At 41.7% G+C, this 26,928-nt stretch overlaps 1 protein-coding gene across 16 annotated transcripts in view; it reads left to right on the plus strand.

The window, feature by feature from the left end:
• Positions 1–26,928, plus strand: part of ZEB1 (zinc finger E-box binding homeobox 1) — a 306,513-nt gene that overhangs the window by 183,187 nt on the left and 96,398 nt on the right. For 11 of the 16 annotated variants that reach the window (XM_059712316.1, XM_059712331.1, XM_059712361.1 and 8 more), the window contains one exon: positions 25,333–25,533. The exons of the other annotated variants lie outside the window; for them this stretch is intronic. In XM_059712316.1, the coding sequence (XP_059568299.1) occupies positions 25,333–25,533 (201 nt within the window). The remainder of the gene's footprint in view (positions 1–25,332; positions 25,534–26,928) is intronic. 16 annotated transcript variants of the gene reach the window in all.

The raw sequence follows: 26,928 nt of genomic DNA on the forward strand, positions 1-26,928 counted from the left end.
CCCCTGCTGGCCCAATTGCCCCTAATTGCCCTCCCCTGCCAGCATGGTCACCCCTAACTGTCCTCCCCTGCAGGCCTAGTCACCCCTAACTGCCTTCCCCTGATGGGCTGGTTGCCTCCAACTGCCCTCCCTTACAGGCCTGGTTGCCCCCAATCCCCTCCCCTGCAGGCCTGAGTCCCCCCAACTGCCCTCCCCTGCTGGCCATCTTGTGGTGGTCATCTTTGACCACATCAGGGTGGCCATCTTATGTGTTGGTGTGATGGTCAATTTGCATATTACCTCTTTATTAGATAGGATTCTTGTGATAGTACCAGGCAGTTTTTAGGACCGTGGCTTTGTAGTATAACTTGATATCTGGTATTGTGAATTCTCCAAATTGGTTCTTCTTTCTCAAGATTGCTGCAGCTATTTGGGGTATTTCATATTTCAGATGAATTTTTGGAGAGTTTGTTCTAGGTCTTTGAGGTATGTCATTGGTATTTTAATGGGGATTCCATTGAATCTATAGATTCCTTTGGATAGTATGGACATTTTAATGATGTTGATTCTACCAATACATGAGCATGGTATAGTCTTCCATTTGTTTATGCCTTCCTCTATCTCTTTTTTTCAGCATCCTGTAATTTTCTGAGTAAAGGTCCTTTACCTCCTTGGTTAAATTTATTCCTATGTATCTTAATGTTTTGTTGCAATGGTAAATGGGATTTTTTTTTTTTTTAGTTTCTCTTTCTGTGAGTTCATTATTGGTGTATAAAGAAGACAGTTTTCTGGGTGTTAATTTTGTTTCCTGCTACATTACCAAATTCATTTATTAATTCTAGTAGTTTTTTATGGAGTCTTTAGGGTTTTCTTTGTACAATATGTCATCTGCAAATAATGACAACTTTACTTCTTCTTTTCCAATTTGGATGCCTTTTATTTCTTCTTCTTGTTTGATCACTATGGCTAGCACTTCCAGTACTATATTGAACAGGAGTGGTGAAATTGAGCATCCCTATCTTGTTCCTGTTTTTAGGGGAAATGGTTTTAGTTTTTGTCCATTGAGTATGATGTTGGCTATAGGTTTGTCATATAAGGCTTTTATTATGTTGAGGTATGATCTCTCAATTCCCATTTTGCTGAGAGTTTTTATTAGAAAAAAGGTGTTGGATTTTGTCAAATGCCTTTTCTACATCAATTGATATGATTATGTGATTTTTATCTCTCAATTTGTTTACTTGATGTATCATGTTTATTGATTTGTATATATTTTACCAGCCTTGCATCACTGGAATAAATCCCACTTGGTCATGGTGTCTGATCTTTCTAGTATAATGCTGGATCTGATTTGCTAGTATTTTGTTGAGGATTTTAGCATCTGTGTTCATCAGGGATATTGGCCTGTAGTTCTTTCTTTGTGGTGTCTTTATCTGGTTTTGGAATTAGGGTAATTCTGGCTTTGTAGAAAGAGCTTGGAAGTGTGCCTTCCTCTTTAATTTTTCGGAACAGTCTGAGAAGGATAGCTTTTATTTCTTCTTTGAATGTTTTGTAAAACTCCCCTGTGAAGCCACCTGTCCCAGGGCTTTTGTTTGCCGGAAGTTTTTTAATGACTGTTTCAGTTTCCTTTATAGTCATCGGGTTGTTGAAATTTTTTATTCATTTTGTTTGAATTTTGGGAGCTTGTATTTTTCTAAGAATATGTCCATTTTTTTCTAGGTTGTCCTTTTTGTTGGAATAGAGTTGTTCATCGTATTTTTTAATAATTGTTTGTATTTCTGTGGGATTGGTTGTTATTTCACATCTTTCATTTCTGATTTTGTTTATTTGGGTCCTCTCTCTTTGCTTCTTGGTGAGCCTGGCCAGAGGTTCGTCAGTCTTGTTTATCCTTTCATAGAACCAGCTCTTGGTTTCATTGATCTCTTGTATTGTTGTTTTGGTCTCTGTCATTTATTTCTGCTCTGATCTTTATTATCTCCTTGCTTCTGCTCAATCTGTGCTTTTCTTGTTGCTCTCATTCTAAGTTTTTAAGTTCTAGGGTTAGATAATTTATTAGCATTTTTTCTTGTTTTTTTGAGGTAGGCCTGTAGAGCTATGAACTTCCCTCTCAGAAGTGCTTTCACTATGTCCCATAGGTTTTCGATTGTTGTTTTCATTGTCATTCCTTTCCAGGATGTTTTTAACTTCTTCTTTGATCTCTTTGGTAACCCAATCATTGTTTAATAGCATGCTATTGAGCCTCCAAGTGTTTGAATTTTTAAATTGTAGTTGCTTTCTAATATTTTGCCATTGTGCTCTGAGAAGATGCTTGATATGAGCTCAATCTCTTTTAATTTGGAGAGACTTTGCCTGTGCCCCAACATGTGGTCTATCTTTGAAAATATCCCAAGTGGACTTGAGAAGAATGTATATTCTGTAGCTTTGGGGTGAAATCTTCTGAAAATTTTGATTAAGTCCATCTGATCTAGTGAGTCATTTAGGATTGCTGTTTCTTTGCTGATTTTTTTGTCTAGAGGATTTATCCAGTGATGTCAGTGGGGTGTTAAAGTCCCCTATTATAATTGTGTTGCTGTTGATCTTTCCCTGATTTCTTCCAGAAGTTTTTGTTTTTATGTATTTTCATCCTCCTGTATTGGGTGCATAAATGTTTACCAGACTTATATCCTCTTGTTGTATTGATCCCTTTCGTATTATGAAGTGGCTTTCCTTATCTCTTGTTATGGCCTTCACTTTGAGGTCTATTTGGTCAGAGATAAGTATTGATACCCCAGCTTCTATTTCATTTTCATTTTCCTGAAAGATTTTTCCATCCCTCTACTTACAGACTGTGTGAGTCTCTTATTCTGAGGTGGGTCTGTTGTAGACAGCGTGTATATGGGTCATGTTTTCTTATCCATTCAGCCACTTGATGTCCTTTGATTGGAGCATTTAGTCCATTTATGTTTAAAGTTTTATTGATAGGTAATTGTTTGGAGCCATTTTTATTTTTTTGTGCCTGTGTTCCTTCTACCCCTTCCCCTTTTTTTTCTTTTTCTTTTTTTACAATAGTCCCTTTAGCATTTCTTGCATTGCTGGCTTGGTATTAATTCCCTTAGCCTTTTTTGGTCTGTGAAGCTTCTGATTTCCCCTTCAATTCTGAATGATAGCCTTGCTGGATAGAGTATTCTTTGATTCAGTACTTTGCTTTGCATTACTTTGTATACTTCATTACATTCCCTTCTGACCTGAAGTCTTTCTTTTGAGAAATCATTTGATAATCTAATGGAAGATCCTTTGTAGGTAACTCTCTGTCTCTCCTTTGCAGCCCTTAAGGTACTCTCTTTGTCATTAATGTTTGCCATTGTAATTATGACATGTCTTGAAGTGAATCTTTAGGGGTTCAACTTATTTTGGGCTCTGTGCTTGTGTCACTTTTTTCTTCCCCATATCTGGGAAGTCGTCTATCATTATTTCTTCAAATAGGTTCTCAAATCCTTGCTGCTCTTCTTGTCCTCTGGCACCCCTATTATACATATGTTACTTGTTTCATGTTGTCCCAAAGCTCCCTTAGGCTCTCCTTCTGCTTTCTAATTTTTTTCTCCAGTTGCTGTTCAGATTGGCTTTGTTTCTCTACCTTACCTTCTAGCTCACTAATTTGGTCCTTTTCTTCTCTTAGTATACTATTGAAATTTTCCATTGTGTGTTTTATTGTAGCTATATCATTTTTTATTTCTTTTTGATTGTTACATAGGTTGTTGATTTTTTTTGTCCATCCAGTTTATGACCTGTATGACCATTATTCTGAATTATTTTTCTGACATATTGCATGCCTCTGTTTCATTTAGTTGTTTTTTTTTTTTTGGGGGGGGGGGGCGGCGAGTTGTTTCCTCCTTTCTTTCCTTTGGGCAGTGGTTCTCAAACTTCCTAATCCCACGACCCTTTAATACAGTTCCTCATGTTGTGCTGACCCCCCAACCATAAAATTATTTTCGTTGCTACTTCATAACTGTAATTTTGTTACTGTTATGAATCGTAATGTAAATACTGATATGCAGGATGTATTTTCAGGGGTTGCAATCCACAGGTTGAGAACCACTGCCTTTGGGGGTTGCTTTTTCCCCCCTTATTTTTGCTTTGCTGAAGGGTTCTGTTGCCGAGTTGAGCAAGGCCTGAGCTGTGGGGCAGCCTTGTCAGGAGTGTAGCACACCCTGACAGTCAAGGATGGTCTTGGGGTATTGGGAGGCCCGGCCACACAGGTCAGCAATAACCCTGCAAGCTCCGTGATTCAGAGGTTGGTCCGGTTGCCCGGGAGACATGGCCACTGATAGTTAGGGGCTGGCTGGGGTATCTGTGAGACGTGGCTGGCAGGAGCTGTGGACGCCAAAGTCAGGGCTGGCTGGCGTGTCCTGGAGGTGCAGCCAGTAAGAGCTGTGCACAGGAGCATGTGCAGTCAGTGCTGGCTTAGGTTCCTGGGAGGTGCGGCGGGGGGAGGGGGAGCCCTGTGTGCCAACAGTCAGTGTTGGCTCGGGTGCCCAGGAAGCACGGCCAGGGGGAGCCCTGTATACTGACAGTTCTGGTGCGGGTGCCTTGGAAGCGTGGCCAGTGGGAGTCCTGCACGTCGACAGTCAGGGGTGGCTTGGGAAGCATGGGACCAATTCCCAGTGGTGGGTAGGCAGGAAGGGAATGCTCTCCAAGACTCACAGGAGCCTGAGACCAGTGTTTGTGGGTCTGCAGCTGTGGTAGCAGGTCTTTGTCCAGAGTGGCTATAGGGTTTTGGTTTTTGTCAGAGGCCAGTCTGGGTGGTGTTGAGGCTGAGATCCTATTCAGAGCAGCTCTTCCCTTCAAGATGGCGTGATTTCTGTGCCAGGGCTGCCGCAGGGGAGTGCTTGCAGCAGTAGTGAGGGCTCCCCATCTACGAGAGCCCGGAGAGCCCAGTCCTCCAGCCCCAGAAAGTCTTGCAGGATCTAACTGTCACACACACACACACACACACACACACACACACACACGCGCGCGCGCGCATCTACACAGTCCCCTTTCGCTCCCTCCCTTTCTCACACTCCCTTTCTCCTTGCCATCCTGCCGGCTGCCATCTTTCTTTTGTCCTTTAATATTTTATTTAGGATTTTTATATTAGTGATCACCAGTGAGACTGAATTCATGAGCGTGTGTGTGTGTGTGTGTGTATGCGTGTGTGTGCTCTTTCTCAAATTTAACTTTACTGTTATTATGTTGGCTTTGTAAAATTTAGGCCTCTTTAATTTTCTTCTCTCTTTAAAAAGCAGCAGAATTAAAAGTCCCTTGAAGATCTGAAGAAATTCAGCTGGTAAAACATTACCGCTTTTTGAGTGGTTAACTATTTGATAGTTTCCTAAATTTATTCTATGGTCTGTCTACCTTTGATCTCTTTCTTATAACTATAAATTCCATAAAATAATAAATATAGTTATAGTCATTTACATTTTCCTATAAGAAGTTATTTAATCCAGGTTTTCAAATGTATTAGCTTAGACTTGTACAAAATATTTATAAATGAAGTTTTTACATTCCTTTGTAGTTACTTCTCTATATGCATTTTAATGCTGAATATTTGTGCTACTTACTTTTTTCTGGGATTAAGAGGGCTGGAAACTTATCAATTTCATTGATTCTATAAAGATCTGGTTATTGGATTGATTTAGTAATTATATGACTCAGTTCTGTATTCATATTTTTAATCTCATCTTCAGTTTTTACTTTGGTTTGTCATACTTCCTGTATTCCATAACTAACAAGTTACATAAAAAACATCCTTTTTATAAATGCAGATTGTATCTATGAAGGAAATATTAGTTATTGGTTATCTAGTGTGAATTGTGTCAGTCCAGATACTTTCCTCCTATACATAAAAGAACCACCTATTCCTAGGATTGCATTTAGTTTAATCTGATAAGAACTTTGCTTTTTAATTGCTTCATCTACTTCTTTGTGAGTTATACTAACTCTGGCCGAAATTAACTCACTGAGTTAGTGGGAGTTAATAAGGCAGGGAAAGGACAAGGTAATTTGGGATAGCTCTTGTTTGAGGCATATAGACAGAAGACCTGTGGAGATTAGGGAAAAGGCCAGAACAAGAATGAAATAGTACCAAAGACAAATCCCATAAACACTTAGTAATTTTTGTGTAATGAGAGAGGGGAGAAAATTAAAACTGGGATTCTTTTCATGATGGCAACCCTCTTCTCTGCCTTTGCCTTATCAGTGTTCATTCTATTAATAGCTTGTAACTGAAGGTATTAAAAAACACTTACCCTTTTGCAGGGGTAAATTTCAGAATCATTGACTTCTTTGGAGTTATAATAAGTGAAATTATTTTGGAAATGTAAAAAGAAAAAGACTGTGATTGTTGTTTAATTTAATAGGCACCCTAGATTAAGAAAGATTTTACATAGAGGATTAAAAGAACTCCCTGCCCCAAATTTGGTGAACTGTTAGTATTTTTTAAAATCCTAATATGTTAATAGCTCTTGGACCTCTCTGAAAATCATTATGATGCCTATTTTTAAAGGAATTAAATTAAAAATTAGATAATATGCACATTTTATGTTATTATATTATGTAGTACATTAAGTATGTATATTACTACCTCATAATATTTATTATACAGTAATATTATATATGTTAGGTCAAATGCAAAATTAAAAAATATTTACAGTAGGTGTAGTACCTACTTCTTTGAGAGTTATACTAACACTGGCCAAATTAGCTCACTGAGTTAGTGGGAGTTTTTGGACAACATAATCTCCCCTTTCCTGGAGGGTTATTTGCCAGAGTTTTCTCTGAACCTATGAATTGTCAAAAGACTTCTTTCCATTTTATGTGCTAATTTACAAAAGTTTTTTGTCTCTTTATCATGGCAGTTTTGTCTTTATCTCCCTGAATTATCAGTAATACTTCTTAAGTATACTGACTTATTTCTTCACTCAGAAAAAGAGAGGTTGGCCCTACATTCAATTCAACAAATAATTCTATATTACTGTGTGGAAGCCTAGACTCTGTTCAAGAAAAGAAAATTTGCCGAAACCGGTTTGGCTCAGTGGATAGAGCGTCGGCCTGTGGACTGAGAGGTCCCGGGTTCGATTCCGGTCAAGGGCATGTACCTGGGTTGCGGGCATATCCCCAGTGGGGGATGTGCAGGAGGCAGCTGATCAATGTTTCTCTCTCATCGATGTTTCTGACTCTCTATCTCTCTCCCTTCCTCTCTGTAAAAAATCAATAAAATATATTTTAAAAAATCATTAAAAAAATTATATATATATAATATTTTATATATATACACACACACATACACACATACACTGAGTGGCCAGATTAATACGACCACCTGATGTTTGTAGGCAAATTAGCTATAATTTCCCACTGAAGTTGCTAGAGAGCCAGACCATTATAAATAGGGAAGCATGTTGTTTACCAAGACAGTAGAAGTGATTTTTTTCTGAAGATATGGGTAAAAAATGTGATTTAACAGCCTTTGAACATGGGATATATTTGAAATTGAGTGGCCAGATTATTATGACTACCTGACGTTTGTAGGCAAATTAGCCGTACACTGCATCTGCATCGTATGGGATATGGAAGCCGAAGGCCTGTTCGAACACCTTTGCTGTCTGTAGTTACCAAGATTAAACGTCTCCAGTTCGCACAGGACCACAAGGATTGGACAGTCGAGCATTGGAAAAAAGTCATATGGTCCGATGAATCCAGTTTCCAATTGCATCATGCAGATGGCAGAGTGAGAATTTGGAGGAAACAGCATGAAAGCATGCACCCCACATGCATGAGTACAACCCTCAAGCTAGTGGGGGCAGTGTTATGGTTTGGGGCATGTTTCCTGGCATGATTTGGGCCCTTTAATTTGTGTGGAACAATGTCTGAATAGCACAACATACCTAAGTATCGTTGCTGATCAGGTTCATCCTATCATGTTGATGGCGTATCCCAATGGAGATGGCTTCTTCCAACAAGACAATGCGCCATGCCACGGTGCTCGTATTGTGCAGGAGTGCTTTCAAGAACATAAGGGAGACTTTACCTTGCTTAGGTGGCGCCCACAATCACCAGATCTCAATCCAATTGAGCATTTGTGGGAGGAAGTTAAAAGAGCCATCAGGCAGCTGGTTCCACAACCATCAAATCTCACAGAACTGGACAGTGCTATTCATCAGGCATGGTGTCAGATTCCTTGTATCACCTTTCAACATCTCGTGGAGTCAATGCCAAGAAGAATCGCCACAGTATTGAAGGCAAAAGGTGGCCCAACGAGGTACTGATGTGGTGGTCATAATAATCTGGCCACTCAGTGTGTGTATGTGTATATCCACACATACACACACACACATATATACATATATATATGTACATACACACAGACACACACACACACACACACACACACACACTAGTAAAAGAGAACCATGCAAATTAACCATCCCTCTGCGATGCCCAGGAGCAACACCCACCAGCCAATAAGGAGTGAGTATGCAAATTAACCTGACAAAGATGGCAGGTTAATTTGGATACACAGGCACTGGGGGTGGGGCAGGTACTTCCTCCGCATCACCAAGGTGACGCTGGGGAAGTTCCAGCCCCACGGCTGCTTGCTCGTGCATGGGCACCAAGGAGCCAGGGGCGGGGGGACACTGGCTGACACCGAGGAGCTGGGGGCAGGGCAGCAGCTTCCCCTGTGTCGCCATGGCGACACTGTGGAAGTTCCCGCCCTGTGGCAGCTTACAGGCACCAGGGAGCTGGGGCGGAATGGTGCACACAGGCGCCAGGGAGCTGGGGTCGGGGTGGCATGCACAGATGCCAGGGAAGCTCCGGCTCCACTGGAGTGCATGCATGGGTGCCGGGAGAGGTTCTCGCTCTGCTGCTTCTTGCATACACGCTGGTGCCAAAAGGCCTGTGTCCCCAGGACAGGCATCCTCAGGAGCCAGGACACCCCAAGCCTGTAGGCCTGCACCTAAGCCCGGAGTGGCCAGGGTCCCGGAATGTCACAGAGGGTGCACATCAGGCTGAGGGGACTCCCCCCCAACCCCCATGCATGAATTTCGTGCACCAGGCCCCTAGTTATTATCAAAGGCTGTTAAATCGCATTATTTACCCATATCTTCAGAAAAAAATCTCTTCTACTGTCATAGTAAACAACCTGCTTCCTTATTTATAATGGTCTGGCCCTCTAGCAACTTCAGCATGAAATCATAGCTAATTTGCCTACAAACGTCAGGTGGTCATAATAATCTGGCCACTCAGTGTATATCTATAATAATAAAAGCGTAATATGCTAATTAGACCAAATATCCTTCTGGACATCCTTCTGTCCTCTTGGCAAAAGCCAAGACTGTGAGGGAAGCCCAGGTCCCGAGTGCCTGATGATGACTGGAGGGAAGCCTGTGTCCTAGGTGCCAGAGGGAAGCTGGTGCTGGCAGCTGGGGACAGAAGGCCTACTCTTGCACAAATTTTGTGCATTGGGCCTCTAATACATACATATATATATATATATATATATATATATATATATATATATATACACACACACACACACACACACACTAATAAAAGACAAACATGCAAATTGCTTTGCTACGCCTTAAGCCACGACCCCAGCCAATCAGAGTGACTATATGCAAATTAACCCAACCAAGATGGCAGCTGGCAGCCACAGAGCAGGAGCAAGCATTAGGCTTGGTTGCCCCAATGATGGAGGAAGCCAACTTCCCGCCAGCTGCGGCTGGCTCTGAGCTCCACTCAAAGCAACAAACTTTCAATTATAGAAGGTAAATAAACCCCAGAATAAAAAAATAGAAAAGGAGAGGCTGGGAGCTTCCTTCGTCGGGGGAGGGGGGGGGGCTTGGCCAGCCTGAAAACGGCCCTCAGCCCCTCACCCAGACTGGCCAGGCACCCCAGTGGGGACCCCCAACCTGAAGGGGATGTGACCACCCTGCAAACACCCATCAGCCCCTCACCCAGGCTGGTCAGGCACCCCAGCGGGACCCCCCGACTCTAATCCAGGACACCCTTCAGGGCAAACCAGCTGGCCCCCACCCGTGCACCAGGCCTCTATCCTATATAATAAAAGGGTAATATGCAAACCGACCCTAACAGCAGAACGACTGAGAATGACTGGTCACTATGACACACCCTGACCACCAGGGGGCAGATGCTCAATAGAGGAGCTGCCCCTGGGTAGTCAGCGTGCTCCCACAGGGGGAGTTCTGCTCAGCCACAAGCCAGGCTGATGGCTGCCAGTACAGCAGTGGTGGTTGGAGCCTCTCCCACCTCCTCAGCAGTGCTAAGGATGTCCAACTGCAGCTTAGGCCTGCTCCTTTCTGTCAATTGGACATCCCCCGAGGGCTCCCGGACTGCCAGAGGGATGTCTGATTTCCAGCTTAGGCCCAATCCCCCAGGGGTCCCAGACTGGGAGAGGGCCCAGGCCGGGCTGAGGGACTCCCCCACCCCCACAAGTGCACAAATTTTTGTGCACCGGGCCTCTATATATATATATATATATATATATATATATATATATATATATATATATATATATAATTATTTTTGTCCTAACTGATGTTGAAGAATAATGGAATACTTATTCAGTGTCTCTACCTTTATCTTCATATTTCAGAGCCTTTGTGCCTAAGTTGTTTTCAGCATAGTGTAAATGTGTAAAATATCCACTCCTTAATCAATCTGTAATCCCAATACTCTGGAGAACATGACTCAAACTGTATTTGTTTTTCTAAATTTTTCTTAAATTATGACAGTAGGTATTCCGATGTATATGGGACATTTGGTTTGAAGCAGTCTGATAGTTTTTAAGGAATAGTCTTATGTCTTTTCCTAAAAGCGATTTTATCTTTCTGTTTTTAAAATATATTTGTATTAATTCCAGAGAGGTAGGGAGAGGGTGAGAGAGATAGAAACATAAATGTTGAGATAGAATCATTAATCGGCTGCCTCCTGCATGCCCCTTACTGGAGATGGAGCCCACAATGTGACTGGGAATTGGACCATGTTTATAAGTCTGTGCTCAACTACTGAACCACACCAGCTGGGCAGATTTTGTCTTTCTTTTCTATCATGCAGATAAGTGTGTGTTTGGGAGTCCGGTAGGAATGAGTATGACATAGTTAAGCATGTGTTAATGGCATGATATAAACAGAACTTCTCCTCTGGAAAGAAAGAAAAGCCTTTATACACCCAAAATCATTGAAACATGGCTTTAGTCCAGCCATGGGCAAACTACGGCCCGCGGGCCAGATCCGGCCCGTTTGAAATGGATAAAACTAAAAAAAAAAAAAAAAAAAAAAAAAAAAAAAAAAAAGACCATACCCTTTTATGTAATGATGTTTACTTTGAATTTATATTAGTTCACACAAACACTCCATCCATGCTTTTGTTCCGGCCCTCCGGTCCAGTTTAAGAACCCATTGTGACCCTCGAGTCAAAAAGTTTGCCCACCCCTGCTTTAGTCAGTAGCTTTAATCAGCACTTGCCACAGTTATCACTTGATAGGAATCAAAGACCTGAAAGTGAAAATTTCCCCCTCTTCCTCTCCTCTGTTGCTCAGTCTCTTCCCTTATGCAGTTCAATTCACTACTCAGAGCTACAGTAAAGAGTGTGTGGTGGAGTTTCCTATTTATAAAGCATTTAGATTATCTTATTCTTAATGACTGAAGAATGTATTACTATTGGAGGACTTTAAGGGATAAATTGACAGCAATACAGTCATAATAGGAGACTTTAACACCCCAATGACTTCAACAAATGGATCTTTCAGACAAAAAAAAATTAACAAGGAAACAGTGACTCTAAATGACACACTGGATCAGAGGGGTTTAATTGACATTTACAGGACATTTTACCCCAAGCTCCAGAATATACATTCTCCTCAAGTGCACATGGGTCATTCTCAAAGAGAGACCACATATTGGGACACAAAACAAGTATAAGTTCAAAAAGATTGAAATCATATCAGACATCTTCTCAGATCACAATGGAATGAAATTAGAAATCAACTACAGTGAAAACACTCAACAGCACATAGAGACTAAATAGCATGTTATTAAACAATGAAAAGGTTAATAATGAGATCAAGAAATAAATAAAAACTTGCTGGAAACAAATGAAAATGAACACACAACAACCAAAAATCTATTGGACACAGCATAAGCAGTCCTGAGAGGTAAGTTCATAGCACTACAGGCCTACCTCAGAAAACAAGAACAATTATTAACAAAATATTTAACCTTTCAACTTAAAGAATTAGAAAAAGAACAACAAGACAATCCAAGAGTAAGTAGGAGGAAGGAAATAATAAAGATCAGAGTGGAAATAAATTACATAGAGACTAAAAAATCAATACAAAAGATCAATGAAACCAAGAGCTGACTCTTTGAAAAGATAAACAAGATTAATGATCCTTTAGCCAGACTAATCAAGAAACAAAGAGAGAGGAACCAATTAATAAAATCAGAAACAAAATAGGTGAAATAACAACTGACCCCCAGAAATACAAAGGATCATAAAAAATAAAATGATGAATACCTATAGTCCAGCAACCTGAACAACCTTGATGAAATGGACATATTCCTAGAAAAATACAATTTTCCAAAACTCAGAATCATAAAACCTGAATAGACAAATAACAACTGATGACATTGAAGAAATAATAATATTTAAAAAATCCCTGCAAACAAAAGCCCTGGTCTGGATAGCTTCACCAGGGAGTTTTATCAAACATTCATACTGAAACTATTTCCAAAAATCCAAGAGACAGGAACACTTCCTACCTCTTTGTCTGAGGCCAGATTGAAAAACCAGATAAAGACACTACAAAGAAAGAAAATTACAGGCCAATCCTTTATAATAAAAGGGTAATATGCAAATTGACCCTAACAGCAGAACAACTGGGAATGACTTGTCACTATGACACACACTGACCACCAGGGGGCAGATGCTCAATGCAGGAGCTGCCCCCTGGTGGTCAGTGCGCTCCCACAGGGGAGCTCTGCTCAGCCACAAGCCAGGCTGCCAAATGCCAGCTCAGCGGTGGTGGCAGGAACCTCTCCCACCTCCTCAGCAGTGCTAAGGATGTCCAACTGCAGCTAAGGTCTGCTCCCTGCTGGCAAGTGGACATCCCCCGAGGGCTCCCAGGCTGCCAGAGGGATGTCTGATTTCCAGCTTAGGCCCAATCCCCCAGGGAGCAGGCCTAAGCCAGCAGGTGGTCATCCCCCAAGGGGTCCCAGACTGTGAGAGGGCTCAGGCTGGGCTGAGGGACCCCCCTCAGTGCACAAATTTTTGTGCACCAGCCTCTAGTATTCCTGATAAACTTAGATGCTAAAATCCTCAACAAAATACTAGTAAGTTGGATTCAGCAATATATTGAAAAGATCATACGCCATGATTTATTCTAGGGATTCAAGGTTATTACAATATTTGCAAATCAATAAGTGTGATATAGCACATAAACAAATTAGACAAAAATCATGATCATATCAGTAGATGCAGAAAGAGCATTTGATAAAATCCAACACCAATTAAACAAAAAACAAAAAATAAAAAAAAATCCTCTCAGCAAAGTGGGAATAGAGGGATAATACCGCAACATGATAAAGACCATATATGATAAACCTACAGCCAACATCATACTCAATGGGCAAAAACTAAAACCATTTCCCCTAAGAACTGGTACATGAGAGGGATTCCCACTCTCACCACTCTTATTCAACATAGTACTGGAAGTCCTAGCCACAGCAATCAGATAAGAAGGAAAAATAAAAGCCATTGAAATTGGAAAGGAGCAAGTAAAACTCATTATTCACAAAGGACATAATATTATACGTAGAAGACCCTAAAGACTCCACCAAAACACTTATTAGAGTTAATAAAGGATTACATCAATGTAGCAGGATAAAATTCACCCAGAAAGCAATGGCATTTATACACAAATAATTGATTGTCAGAAAGAAAAACTAAACAAACCTTTTTTACTATTGCAGAAAAAATAATTAAGTTATTTAGGAATAAACTTAACCAAGGAAGTAATAGACTTGTACTCAGAAAATTACAGGCATTGAAAAACGATATATAGAAAGTTATAAACAAGTGGAAGAATATACCACGTTCATTCATTGGTAGAATTAGCATCATTAAAATGTCCATACTACCTAAAGTAATCTATAGATTCAGTTTAATCCCTGTTAAAATACCAACAGCAACTACAACACATCTACATTTCACAGATCTATAACAAATACTTCAAAAATTTATATGGAACCAAAAAAGACCCCAAATAGCTGCAGCAATCTTGAGAAAGAAAAACAAAGTTGGAGGGATCACAAGTTATACTGGAAAGCCACTGTAATAAAAATAGCCTGGTAGTGACACAAGAAGAGGCATATAGATCAACGGAACAAAACAAAGAACCCAGAAATTGACCCAAGCCACTGTGCTCAATAAATATTTGACAAAAGCTGCAAGAGTATACAATGGAGTCAGGACAGTCTCTTCAATAAATGGTAATGGGAAGGAAGGAAGGAAAGTATAGGCAGCAAAATTTCAGACATCTCTGGTAGCAATATGTTTGAGGATAAATCTCTTAGGGCAAGGAAAACTAAAGAGAAAATAAACAAATGCAACTACCTCAAATTAAAAAGTTTCTGCACAGAAAAACAAATCATCAACATAGTATAAAAGGAGCCCACTTTACATATTTGGGAGAACATATTTGCCAATGATACATCTGATAAATGGTTAATATCCAAAATTTATAAGGAACTCATACCACTTAACAAAAGGAAGACAATCCAATTAATATATGGGCAAGGGACCTAAATAGCCTCTTCTCCAAAATGGACATACAGATGGCCAAGAGACATATGAAAAAATGCTCAAAGTCACTAATCATCAGAGAGTTGCAAGTTAAAACCACAATGAGGTGTCACCTCACACCTGTCAGAATGGCTACCATCAATAAATTAACAAAGGACAAGTGCTAGAGAGGGTGTGGAGAAAAGGGGACCCTAGTACACTGCTGGTGAGAATGCATATTGGTGCAGCCATTATGGAAAACAGTATGGAGTTTCCTAAAAAATTTAAATATGAAACTGCCACTTGACCCAGTGATCCCATTTCTGGGAATATACCCTAAGAAACCCAAAACACCAATCAGAAAGAATATATGCACCCCTATATTCATAGAATCATTATTTACAAAATCTAAGATCTGAAAACAGCCCAGGTGCCCTCAGATAAAATACCTGTGGTACATTTACACAATGGAATACTATGGAGCAGTAAAAAAGGAAGGTTCTCTTACTCTTTGAGACAGCATGGAGAAACCTAGAGAATATTATGTAAAGTGAGATAAGCCAATCAGAGAAAGACAGATATCACGTGATCTCACTCATATGTGGAATCTAATTAACAAAATAAACTGATGGATAAAATAGATCCAGAGACACAGAAGCATGGAACAGACTGTCAAATCTCAGAGGGAAGGTGGGAGTGTGCGAAGAGATCACCCAAAGAACTTGTATGCATATATATGCATAACCCATAGACACAGACAAATGGCAGGGGCAGGGGTGTTCTAGAAGGGGTAAATGGGGGAAAAGGAGGGACATATGTAATACATTCAACAATAAAGATATTTTAATTTTAAAAAATAATATGACTATGGAATCATGTAGACCAGGATTTGAGTCCAGCTCTACAACTTAATCTATATAAATAAAAATGTAAATGTTCATTTGTTCAAAATCTTAAATCTCTGAAAGTTCTTCACCGATTGCTTTGATATTTTGACACAACATTGCATTCAAATATGCGCGTGTTTTTATATACCTATATACCTACTATTTTATAGATGTCACACCTGTGACAAGTAAAAACATGCTTTTTTGTAAAACAGCGCCATCTGTTGGATGTAAAAGCAACACACGCTATACTAAATATTTTGATTCCATTTCAATGTTTCTCTTTACAATTATAAATTGTAGATAAAATTAGCTACAGATATGCGTGTCCAGCTGCAAAACGATCAATCAGCTGAGATATTCTCACATCAATTGCTGGAAATTGGGAACGGAAAGGTGCCGGTTGATCTGACCTCAGGACTAATTTCATTGCCTCATAACGTCTGCAATTTAGTGACGTCAAAAGAAGAATTGGTTGAAAAAGTATTTCCCAATATTCAAACCAATTATAAGAATCACGATTGGCTGAGTGAACGAGCTATTCTTGCGGCCAAGAACAAAGATGTCTACGAACTTAACAATATTATTCAGTCTAACATTCAAAGTGAGGCAGTCACATACAAGTCCATCGACACTGTTGTGGAAGCAGATGAAGCGGTTAATTTATCCAACAGAATTTTTGAATTCACTTGATCTGCCAGGGATGCCACCGCATGTACTGCAATTGAAAATCGGCGTGCCAATTATCATGTTGTGAAATGTCAACCACCCAAAGCTTTGCAACGGCACGCGGCTTGCAGTAAAAAAATTAATGAGCAACGTTGTAGAAGCAAAAATCTTGACAGGACCTTTCAAAGGTGAAGATGTCCTCATTCCTCGCATTCCTATGATTCCAACGGATATGCCATTTTAATTTAAGAGATTGCAATTCCCAATTCGATTGGCGTTTGCAATCACCATCAACAAAGCTCAGGGCCAATCCTTAGAATTGTGCGGTTTAGATTTAGACACAGATTGCTTCTCACATGGACAATTATATGTTGCATGTTCTAGAGTCAGCAAACCAGACAATCTCTATATCTGCACAGACAATGGAACAACAAAAAATATTGTATACCCATAAGCATTGTGAAATTAAACATATTAAAAACGTGCACTTTCTCTTTTCTTTTCTTTTCTTTTCCATTTAACCAGACTGAGCCACAGCAACGCGTGGCCGGGTACAGCTAGTAGCTATATAATCTCAGCCAGGTTACTTACTCTCTCTCTCTCTCTCTCTCTCTCTCTCTCTCTTCAGTGAGATGATTATTATAGCAAACACTTGTATAGTTTTTACTTTGTGCAAGACACTTTAAAATTATTAGCCCCTCACAACTACCTTATGCAGTGTGGATACTGTTATATCGGGCATTAACTGTTAGCAAATAATACCAACAAGAACTGCCACCAAGAAGTCAATTTGTCCTTAACCACAATCTGGTTACCATAAGACTGTATTGAAAATGTTAACCATTTTCTATTAAAATTTAAATTCATATTGTGAATGGTAAATTATGCTTAAAGATTTAAAAACTATTTACTTTTTCTATTTACTTTTATCTTTACTCTCTTGAAATTTTATTATTTTAGTTAAAACTCAGGACCAGCCCCAGACAGATGGTCCAGTTGGTTGGGGCATCATCCCATGCACCAAAAAGGTTGTGGGTTCTACTCCTGGTGAGGGCACATACCTAGGTTGCAGGTTCTATCTGCAGTTGTGTCATGGATTGGAGGCAACCAATCAATGTTTCTCTACCCTCTCCCCTCTCCCATCTCCCCTCTTCCCCCTCTCCTTCCCACCGCCTCTCCCCCTCTCCTCTCTCTCTCCTCCTCTCATCAGTAAATATATCCCTGGTGAGGATTTTTTAAAACCTTTTTAAAAACCATCTCAGGACCAAAAGTTGCTGATCACTTATGATTAAGAATATACTGCTCTTTCGGCAAATTATATTTTGTTATATTTTTTAGTCAAAGGTTAAACAGTATAAAGATATGGCAATAGAGGGGCAGACAATTGAAATAACTGACACTTTCACCGGCTATTAGAATTCATCAATGGCCTGCATTATTATCTATGCTTTTGATGCTGGGATCCTGTTTTTAAAATTAGCTGTGCAGATTCAGAAACACTAGGTAGCTTGCCTGTTATATAACAGATGATAATCAGTATAAGTGATTTTCACTGCTTTTTCTGTTAAGTAACTGTGACGCAGAAGACAGTGAAAAAGTTGGAAAATAGTTATTGGTCTTTTTCCCATCTTAGCCAATAAAAGGTAGTGCTTTTATATATCTTCAAGTTTTATACCTCAAACTCAAAATATGCTTGGGAAATTCACACAATAACTATATACTATATACAATCTCTTTGGAAGGAGTTTTAGTAGAGCCTTAGAAAGTGACAGGTATTCTCAAAGAGTACTTTGAGCTACAGCTGATTCAGGCAGAATAAAACACCTACAGTTGAAAGTAAAAAAAAACTTAGTGAAAACTATGAAGCATTCAAGTTAATATTTGACCATAATGCATATATTCTATATTAAAACCTAATTACTGGGAAATTTGAAGCCCCCAAATACTCTAAATGTATATGTGTTCATTATATAATCTAGGCTCAACCAAACAACCTACAACGAACAAAATTGATATGATAAAGCTAACTTACCATATTGTGTCATTAAATGCAATAATAGCACCAATATAAAACTTCTAGAGGCCTGGTGCACGAAATTTGTGCACCAGTAGGGTCCCTAGGCCTGGCTGGCAATCAGGGCTGATGGGGGCCTTCCAGCTGTTTGCCAGGGACTTCCAGCTGCTGCCTGGGGCCTTCCTTTGTCCAGCACTATCCCCTGGTGGTCAGCGCATGTCATAGCGAGTGATCGAACTCCTGGTCTCCCAAACTCCCGAGGGGACAATTTGTATATTAGGCTTATATATATATATATACTAGAGGCCCGGTGCACAAAAATTAGTGCACCTGGGGGAAGGGGGGGTCCCTCAGACCGGCCTGTGCCCTCTTGCAGTCTGGGACCCCTCGGGAGATAACGACCTGCTGGCTTAGGCCTGTTCCCGGGTGGCAGAGGGCAGGCCCAATACCTAGGTGCAGCCCCTGGTCGGGCTCAGAGCAGGGCTGATTGGGGAGTTGGGGCACCTTCCCCTGTCATGCACAGAGCAGGGCAGATTGGGAGGTTGCAATGCCACCCTCAGTCACGCTCAGGGTAGGGCCGATTGGGGGGTTGGGGTACCGCCCTGTCACACTCAAGGCAGGGTCAATGGGGAGGTTGTGGCTCCACCCCCTGTCACGCACAGAGCAGGGCCTATCAGGGGGGTTAGAGCTCCATACCCTGTCATGCACAGAGCAGGGCCGATCAGGGGGTTGAGGAGCTCCCCCGTCACTCAGAGTAGGGCCAATAGGGGAGTTGGAGCACCGCCCCCTGTCACACTCAGGGCAGGGCGGATCAGGGGGTTGGGGCGCCGCCACTGTCACACTCAGGGCAGGGCCAATGGGGAGGTTATGACTCTACCCCATCACACACAGAGCAGGGCCCGTGGGGGAGGGGGTTGGGGCGCCGCCCTCTAACACCCACAGAGCAGGGCCGATAAGGTGGTTGGGGAGCCGCCACTCTCATATTCAGGGCAGGGCCAATGGGGAGGTTATGGCTCTACCCCGTCACACACAGAGAAGGGCCCGTGGGGGGCGGGGGGGTTGGGGCCTCGCCTCCTGTCACACACAGAGCTGCAGGGTGATCAGGGGTTTGGGCACTGCCCCCTGTCACGCTGATCCCGGTGCCAGGAGGCCTCGCGGCTCCACTGATCCCGGTGCTGGGAGGCATATTACCCTTTTACTATATAGAATAGAGGCCTGGTGCATGGGTGGGGCTGGCTGGTTTGCCCTGAAGGGTGTCCTGGATCAGGGTGGAGGTCCCCACTGGGGTGCCTGGCCAGTCTGGCTGAGGGGATGATGGCTGTTTGCAGCTTGTCCCACACCCTTCAGGGTGGGGGTCCCCACTGGGGTGCCTGGCCAGTCTGGCTGAGGGGCTGAGGGCTGTTTTCAGGCTTGGACTGAAGCTCCCAACTGCTCCGTTTTTTTCTTTTCTTTTTTTTTTTTTTTTTTTTTATTCTGGGCCAGCTTTAGCTCTGAGGCCTCGGCTGCTGAAAACAGGTTTCTGGCCTTTGTTTACCGTCTGTATTTGATACAGTGTTGCGGTCCGGCTGGCTGAAGCTCCGCTGAGTAAAGCAGGTTTCTGGGGGTTTATTTAGCTTCTTTATTCACAACATAGTTGCTGAGAGTTGCAGCTGAGAGGCCGGCTGCCGGGGTCCAACCCCAGCAGGTCCAGGGGTCCCCAAAGGTGTGGACGGAGTCGGCGAAGAAGGAATGACACGGAGACAGCGTTCAGTTGATCAGCAGCCTAGCCAGGATCTCTAGCCCGGATCTCCAGCCAAGTTCTGGTCTGGATCTCCAGAGAGGTTCTGCTTAGGATCTCCAGCCAGGTTCTGTACCCAGGTTCTAGTCAGGTTCTCTTGCCAATTTCTGTAGTCAGGTTCAGTCCAGGATCTTTTGCCATGTTCTCTCCAGCGAAGTCCTTCTGTCTCTAGAGAACGTTCTGTGTAGGTTCCGTGCCTAGGTTCGGTCTCTCTTGGTCCTGTCTTCTAAATCCTGTCTCCTAAGTTCTGTCTCTTGCTGTCTTGTTGCATCTGTATTTATACCAGTTGATTCCAATCCTATCAATCTCTATTACAAAGGTTAGGGCGTTTCTTATCTCCATTCCAGGGAGTAAAGATTATGTAGCTTAAGCATGATTGTTCGTAGTTAAAGTGATTAATTACCCGCCTTGCACTTAGTTGAGGGGTTTTATCCCCTCCCTAACTTCAGGGGAAAATCCCTACCTGGGGATTCAACCTTTCTCGGAGAGGTGACCTTGGTTAAAACACAGCGCCAAGAAGGTGAGCAAACATATTAAGAACAGTATGCCATATATGCCAGGTCCCTTGAAACAGCAAGCATGGACCGGCTCCCGGCAGCCGGCAAGTCAGGCGGGGAACGTTGGAGTTCTCCGTCACTGAAGCAAGCAAGCCTCCCTGTTCGCATCAGCTGCCTGGCTGCCGGCTGCCATCTTGGCCGCCAGTTAATTTGCATATCTCGGCCCTACTCTGTGAGTGACAGGGGGATTAGCCAATGGGAAGGGTAGCGGAGTGACACTAATTACCATGTTTCTCTTTTATTAGTGTAGACTAGTAGCCCGGTGCATGACATTCGTGCACTGGGGTGGGGGAGGGGGGAAGGGGCCCCTCAGTCTGGCCTTCACCCTCTCCAATCTGAGACCCCTCAGGGAATGTCCAACTACCTGTTTGTGCCCACACTTTTAACAGATAACAGCTCCATTGATGTTTCTTTCCTATGCTTAAAACCATTTGAATTAGTAGATATTCAAAGTGTGTATACATTTTGGGGGGACACCCTGTATATCTCTAGTCAGCGGTGAAAGAAACCAACAGCAGATTTGGAACCCCCAGACAGGGAACCTCGCTCACTCCCCACATGTCTTCCCACTTCACTTTCCACCTTCGTGGGCAGCAGGAAAATCAACGTTTTCTCTCATTAATTTGGAAAAGCATGTCCTGTCACCCGCTGCCTGGCAGGAGTGCGCTAGGCCCCAAGCAAGCGAGGCTCAGTCAGGGCAGCCTTCGCTCATGGGTGCTGGCACCCAAAGTGCACATTCCTCCTCTTCAGTCACCCCGACTATCCCACTGTTTCACTGAGAGGACAGAATTCCTCTCCACCTCTGGGTTCTTGATCTTGAATGCTGACTGAAGGCACCTCAGCGAGGGCCGCCCGTGCCCACCAGATGTGTCTGTCTGCATCTGCTCCTGCCTCAGCACCTGCATTAACCCCCCAGAGGTGATCTCATAGCTGCACTGGCCTCCGTTGGAACAGGGGATCACCACTCCGCCCTCTCACTCTCATCTCACAGGCGCCCTCCCTCAGCACCCAGAACACCCAGACACTCTCCAAAGGATGTGAGCGCATCAGAGGGGATGTGTGCACATCCTTTGGGGGTGTTAGGCATGCTGGGTTGATGGAAGGGCGGTGGAGTGGCGGAGGGAACTTGTGCACGCCTTGGTTTGCAACTGTTGCAGGCGTGGGAGGGTGACAGTGTGCTGGGAGATGTTTGCATGCCAGGAAGGGATGTGCACACTGTAGGCCTCTGACTTTGCAGATCTGAAAACCCCCATGGTGCAGCCAGGAGGACGTCAGTCTGGCCTACCACAGTGGCTGTCCCTGTGATCCTGCACCTTCTGGGCCAGGAGTCGGATCTTGCGCAGCCATTCCTGGGCGCTATTGGCCTGCAGGCGCTACTTCAGCTCAGCCTGCAGGCTCCGCATGGTGTGCTCACAGCTGTCACCACCTTCATGTAGGGAGTACAGGCCGCTCTCCGCCGGCCTGCCTCCCCTGTCCAGAGGCTCTCTGCACTGCTCACCTGCCCAGAGTGACTGGGGCTGGGTGGAAGCCAGGTGTCCTGCCCTGCCCAACCCCGGCCGATTCGCCCCTGTGCGAGCTGCCACCCCGCCGGGAAGGGTCACGGATCCGGGTCCCGGGACCACGGACAGCCTCAAGCACTGCCCACCCCCCCCCCCCCCCGGCAGGGTCACAGATCTGGGTCCCGGAACCACGGACAGCCTCAAGCACTGCCCCCCCGCCCGCCAAGTCACAGATCCAGGTCCCAGACCACAGACAGCCTCAAGCGCTGCTGCCCTGCCCGCCAGGTCATGGATCCGGGTCCTGGGACCATGGACAGCCTCAAGTGCTGCCCCCTGCCCGGCAGGGTCACAGATCCAGTCCTGGGACCGCGGACAGCCTCAAGCACTGCCCCCCGCCTGGCAGGGTCACAGATGCGGGTCCCGGACCACTGTCAGCCTTGCTGGCTGCCACCAGCCTTCAGTATGCAAATTAGCCACCATCTTGTTGCTTCAGGGTGGGGGTCCCCACTGGGGTGCCTGGCCAGTCTGGGTGAGGGGCTGAGGGCCGTTTTCAGGCTGGCGGGCGACTGAAGCTCCCAACCTCTCCTTTTTATCTTTTTTTTTTTTTTATTCTGGGATTTACCTTCTATGGCTGTCACTGGAGCTGAGAGCCCGCTTTAGCTCTGAGGCTCGGCTCTAGCTCTGAGACCTCGGCTGCTGAAAGCAGGGATCTGGGTTTGTTTGGCTTCTATAATTGAAACACTCTTGCGGTCCTGCTGGCTGAAGCCCAGCTGGCTGAAAGCAGGTTTCTGGATTTTGTTTAGCTTCTATAATTGCAACATAGTTGCTTAGAGTGCAGCTCAGAGCCCAGCAGCAGCAGGCAGGGAACCTTGGCTTCCTCCATCACAGAGCAATCAAGCCTCCTGTTCACTTCAGCTGCCTGGCTGCCGGCCGCCATCTTGGTTGGCAGTTAATTTGCATATCACCCTGATTAGCTAATGGGAAGCGTGTCAGAGGTATGGTTAATTACCATGTTTGTCTATTATTAGATAGGATAGATGGTCAACTCAAGATACTAAAGAAGCACTAATATCTCCCTTCACAAAATAGGAATTTCAACTATCCATGCATAGTGAGAGCTTTGCAATGAGCCAATGTGGTAGCCAGATCTCAAGGAATACAGAATTGATTGATCCTCAGTAAAGAGTAAATATTGTCTAATGCATGTAGCATATAAATGAATGCATACCATAGCAACTCTAAATGACTTTAGTAAATCATTTAGTAGGTTACTAATAAGGAATCCTGAAAATAAAAATGAAAGTGAATAGCATGGTGCATTATTTGCCAGACCAGTTCCTAAAAATTTATACATATACTAGTATATGCACACAAACATATACACATACACATGTATTTGCATCTTACTCTGTTAAAGTGTCATCAAGAAACCATTGTTCTAACTGTGGACCATCCTTTGAGAATCATTCCTTTTACCCACCCACACACAATTTCACAATTTTCCCTGCTTATAGTATGGCTGGAACAAGGATTCCCCATGTTTCCATATCTATCTAATAAGTTTTCCCTTTGACTCAGCAATTCCACCCCTACTGACAAGTGTATTTAAGGAATGACAAAAGATATATTTATAAGAAAATTTATTATGACATTGTTGCTAATGCTTAAACACTAGAAAGAAACTAAATTTTATGAATAGGTGATAAGTTAAATTATGTCTGTACAGTGAAATATTGTATAGCCATCCAGAAAAAAAGATAAAGCTCCACATATACTCACATAGCAAAGTTTCCAAAATATGTTCAGTGGCAGAAAGCTATGTGGCAAAGCATATAATATGATTCTATATATGTTTATTAAATATCCATACAGACATTTATGTATAGTATTTATATTAAATATAAAATGCATATGTGTATAAGGTGAGATATATATTACAGTTAAATAAGATATATAAAGTGATTAGTATCATACTACTTAGTGTATAAATTAATTGATGAAATTTGCTGTTATTGTTACCTTTAAAGAGAGAGGTGAAGAAAAAATTGGGGGCGTTGGGCTTTTACTAATTTTACTTGTTATTTATTGTCTGGCCTTTTTTCCAATGAACATATATTACTTTTACAAGAATATTAGACAATGATGTGCTCTTGGGGAAAGATCTGGAAAATGTATTCACACTAAAGTATAAATGACACAAAACTTTATATTTTTCTTATGACACAAGATATTGAAGAATTCCTCAAGTAGGCAAAAGGGTAATAACTCCACTAGTCTTTTGGACAGAAGGGTCTTACCAAGGTCTATAAGAGGAGCTTTGGATATTTTTGGTTCTTTTTACTCACCTCAACATGTACATTCATACTTTTTATTGTATTTCTTCTTTTATGTTCTTTGGGGGATGTATTCATATGAAAAGGAAGATATATATGCATATCATTTAAGCATTTAGGTGATTATATTCTATCAAGAATGGTTGGAAAATTGAAGGAAGAAATGGAAAGAACTAGAAGTAATCATTGCTTAGTTATATAAACAAAGAAAAGCTTCTTTTTTTTCCCCTTTCTCTCCCGTAATGCATGAATTTAATTGATAACTTTAAAATACTTTTTCTTATGGTAAATTTGATTGTGTATTGTTATTTAAATAAAGGAGCTCTTAAGTTATGATGCTTTAAAGATTTGAAGCCCTAATTGTGCATGAACAGTATCATATAGAATAAGCTCACTGAGATTTGAGAGGATAACATGCTTAATGTAGCATTCAACAGCACAGCTTATGAAATCAGAATGTTAGAGTTCAAATCTTGGCCCTGCCACTTCTTGGTTGCATCTTACTTGAACAAGTTACTTACCTTCCATATGTCTTGGTTTCTACTTCTGTAAAACAAGGATATAAGTAGTAGATGGTAGATAGTTCTCTATTTCATAAGGTTGCTGTAAGAATTAAATGAGCTACTATTTATAAATCACTTTTACATATAGTAAGTATTCAAAAAGTGTAGCTACTACAAGAAATATTATTGAATCACAATCTGTTGTACATTTAAAATTTATTTTTACTAAAGTGTAAAAACTGATTTTTACACTAGTTGGTTTTGACTATTTGTTTCTTATTTGTATTACAGTTACAAATTATAATACTGTGGTAGAAACAAATTCAGATTCAGATGATGAAGACAAGCTCCATATTGTGGAAGAAGAAAGTATTACAGATGCAGCAGATTGTGAAGGTGGTATGCCAGAAGATGACCTTCCAACAGACCAGACAGTGTTACCAGGGAGGAGCGAAAGGGAAGGGAATGCGAAGAGCTGCTGGGAGGATGATGGCAAGTTTAATTTTGTTTTGTAATATTCTATTCTCTTTTTTCTTTAAAAAATATATTAACTAAAAATATAAATTAAATGAAAAATTTGAAATGAACTTTGTTTATTAATCAATAGAAGTTATCCTTCTGTTTACCAAAAAAAGTAGATTATGTAGCAGAATAATAAAGTTATTATGACCAAATGTATAATGCATATAATTTTGAATTCTAGTAGATTTTTTAAGAGAATCAAGCTTTTCATATGCTGTCAATATAATTGAACCTATATTTAATTTCATATTGTGACCTCAAATGAAGAATCTACTTAAAAACCAAAAACATATATTTTGGTGCAGTGAAATTATAACAATTTAATATACAAAAATCTCAAACACAAATAAATAATTGGAGTATTTTTAGTGTTTGTAAGCCAGCCTGTCTCTTTTTTTCTCCCTCCCTCTCACTCTTCATATATGTGTGTGTGTGTGTGTGTGTGTGTGAGAGAGAGAGAGAGAGAGAGAGAGAGAGAGAGAGAGAGAGAGACCCAAATTTGAGAGAGAAGTCCTAGAAGAGTTTCTGAGTGAAACAGCGGTCTTGAGATACAAAACATCAGTAGAGGTTAATTAGGTAAAAACAAGGAATAGAAGGTGTTTCAAGCAGAAGATACAACATGCATGAAACCATTGAGGTTTGAATAAATGATGTTTGCAGAAATTGAGATCAAGGAATTAAAGGAAAGAATAGGAAGGGCACTGTGTGCTACATCAAGGAATTTGAACTTATTTCTGGAAGCTTTGAAAATAACATCATGGATATTTACTTTAGAAATAAGTTTAGTAGCGATATGGAGAAGAATTTTAGAGGGAGTGAGTCTAGAGGCAGGAGGCAGTGCCTTCAGTAAGGAGGCTATAAGAATTCAGGAAATTATAAGAGTTCTTGAACTAAAGAAATAGTAGCCATTGGGCTTGGAATAAAGGGGAGAAATTTGACAGAAATGTAGGAGGTAGAACATAAAAGATTTGGTTGATTTTATGTGGAAAGTAACTAAGAGGGAAGGACTGACATAACTCCCAGGTTTCTGGAAAATAGAACCCAGAGAAGTTAATATGCTTATTTATTATCACAGCTGGTTAATGGCAGTGATATTAACCTGTTAAACATTTAATATTGAGCTCAAAACTTTTGGGAGCAAAGGTTTCTTATGTATTTCTTGTCTGTGGCCAAAATTGATCCATCGGTGTAGTTGAGCCAAAGTCTTATTATGGAAGCAATAGGAAATGATTTGTATGCAAATGGAGGCGATAAGGAGAACGAGATAGATGGTGATAAGAAGATGAAAAATCTTTGAAAGGTTCTTTTTCTGAAAATATATTGGGATAGATTATTTGAACTGTCTCACTGACAATAACTAATGTC

The sequence above is a fragment of the Myotis daubentonii genome, chromosome 1 (genome assembly GCF_963259705.1).
Source record: "Myotis daubentonii chromosome 1, mMyoDau2.1, whole genome shotgun sequence".
Taxonomy (NCBI): domain Eukaryota; kingdom Metazoa; phylum Chordata; class Mammalia; order Chiroptera; family Vespertilionidae; genus Myotis; species Myotis daubentonii.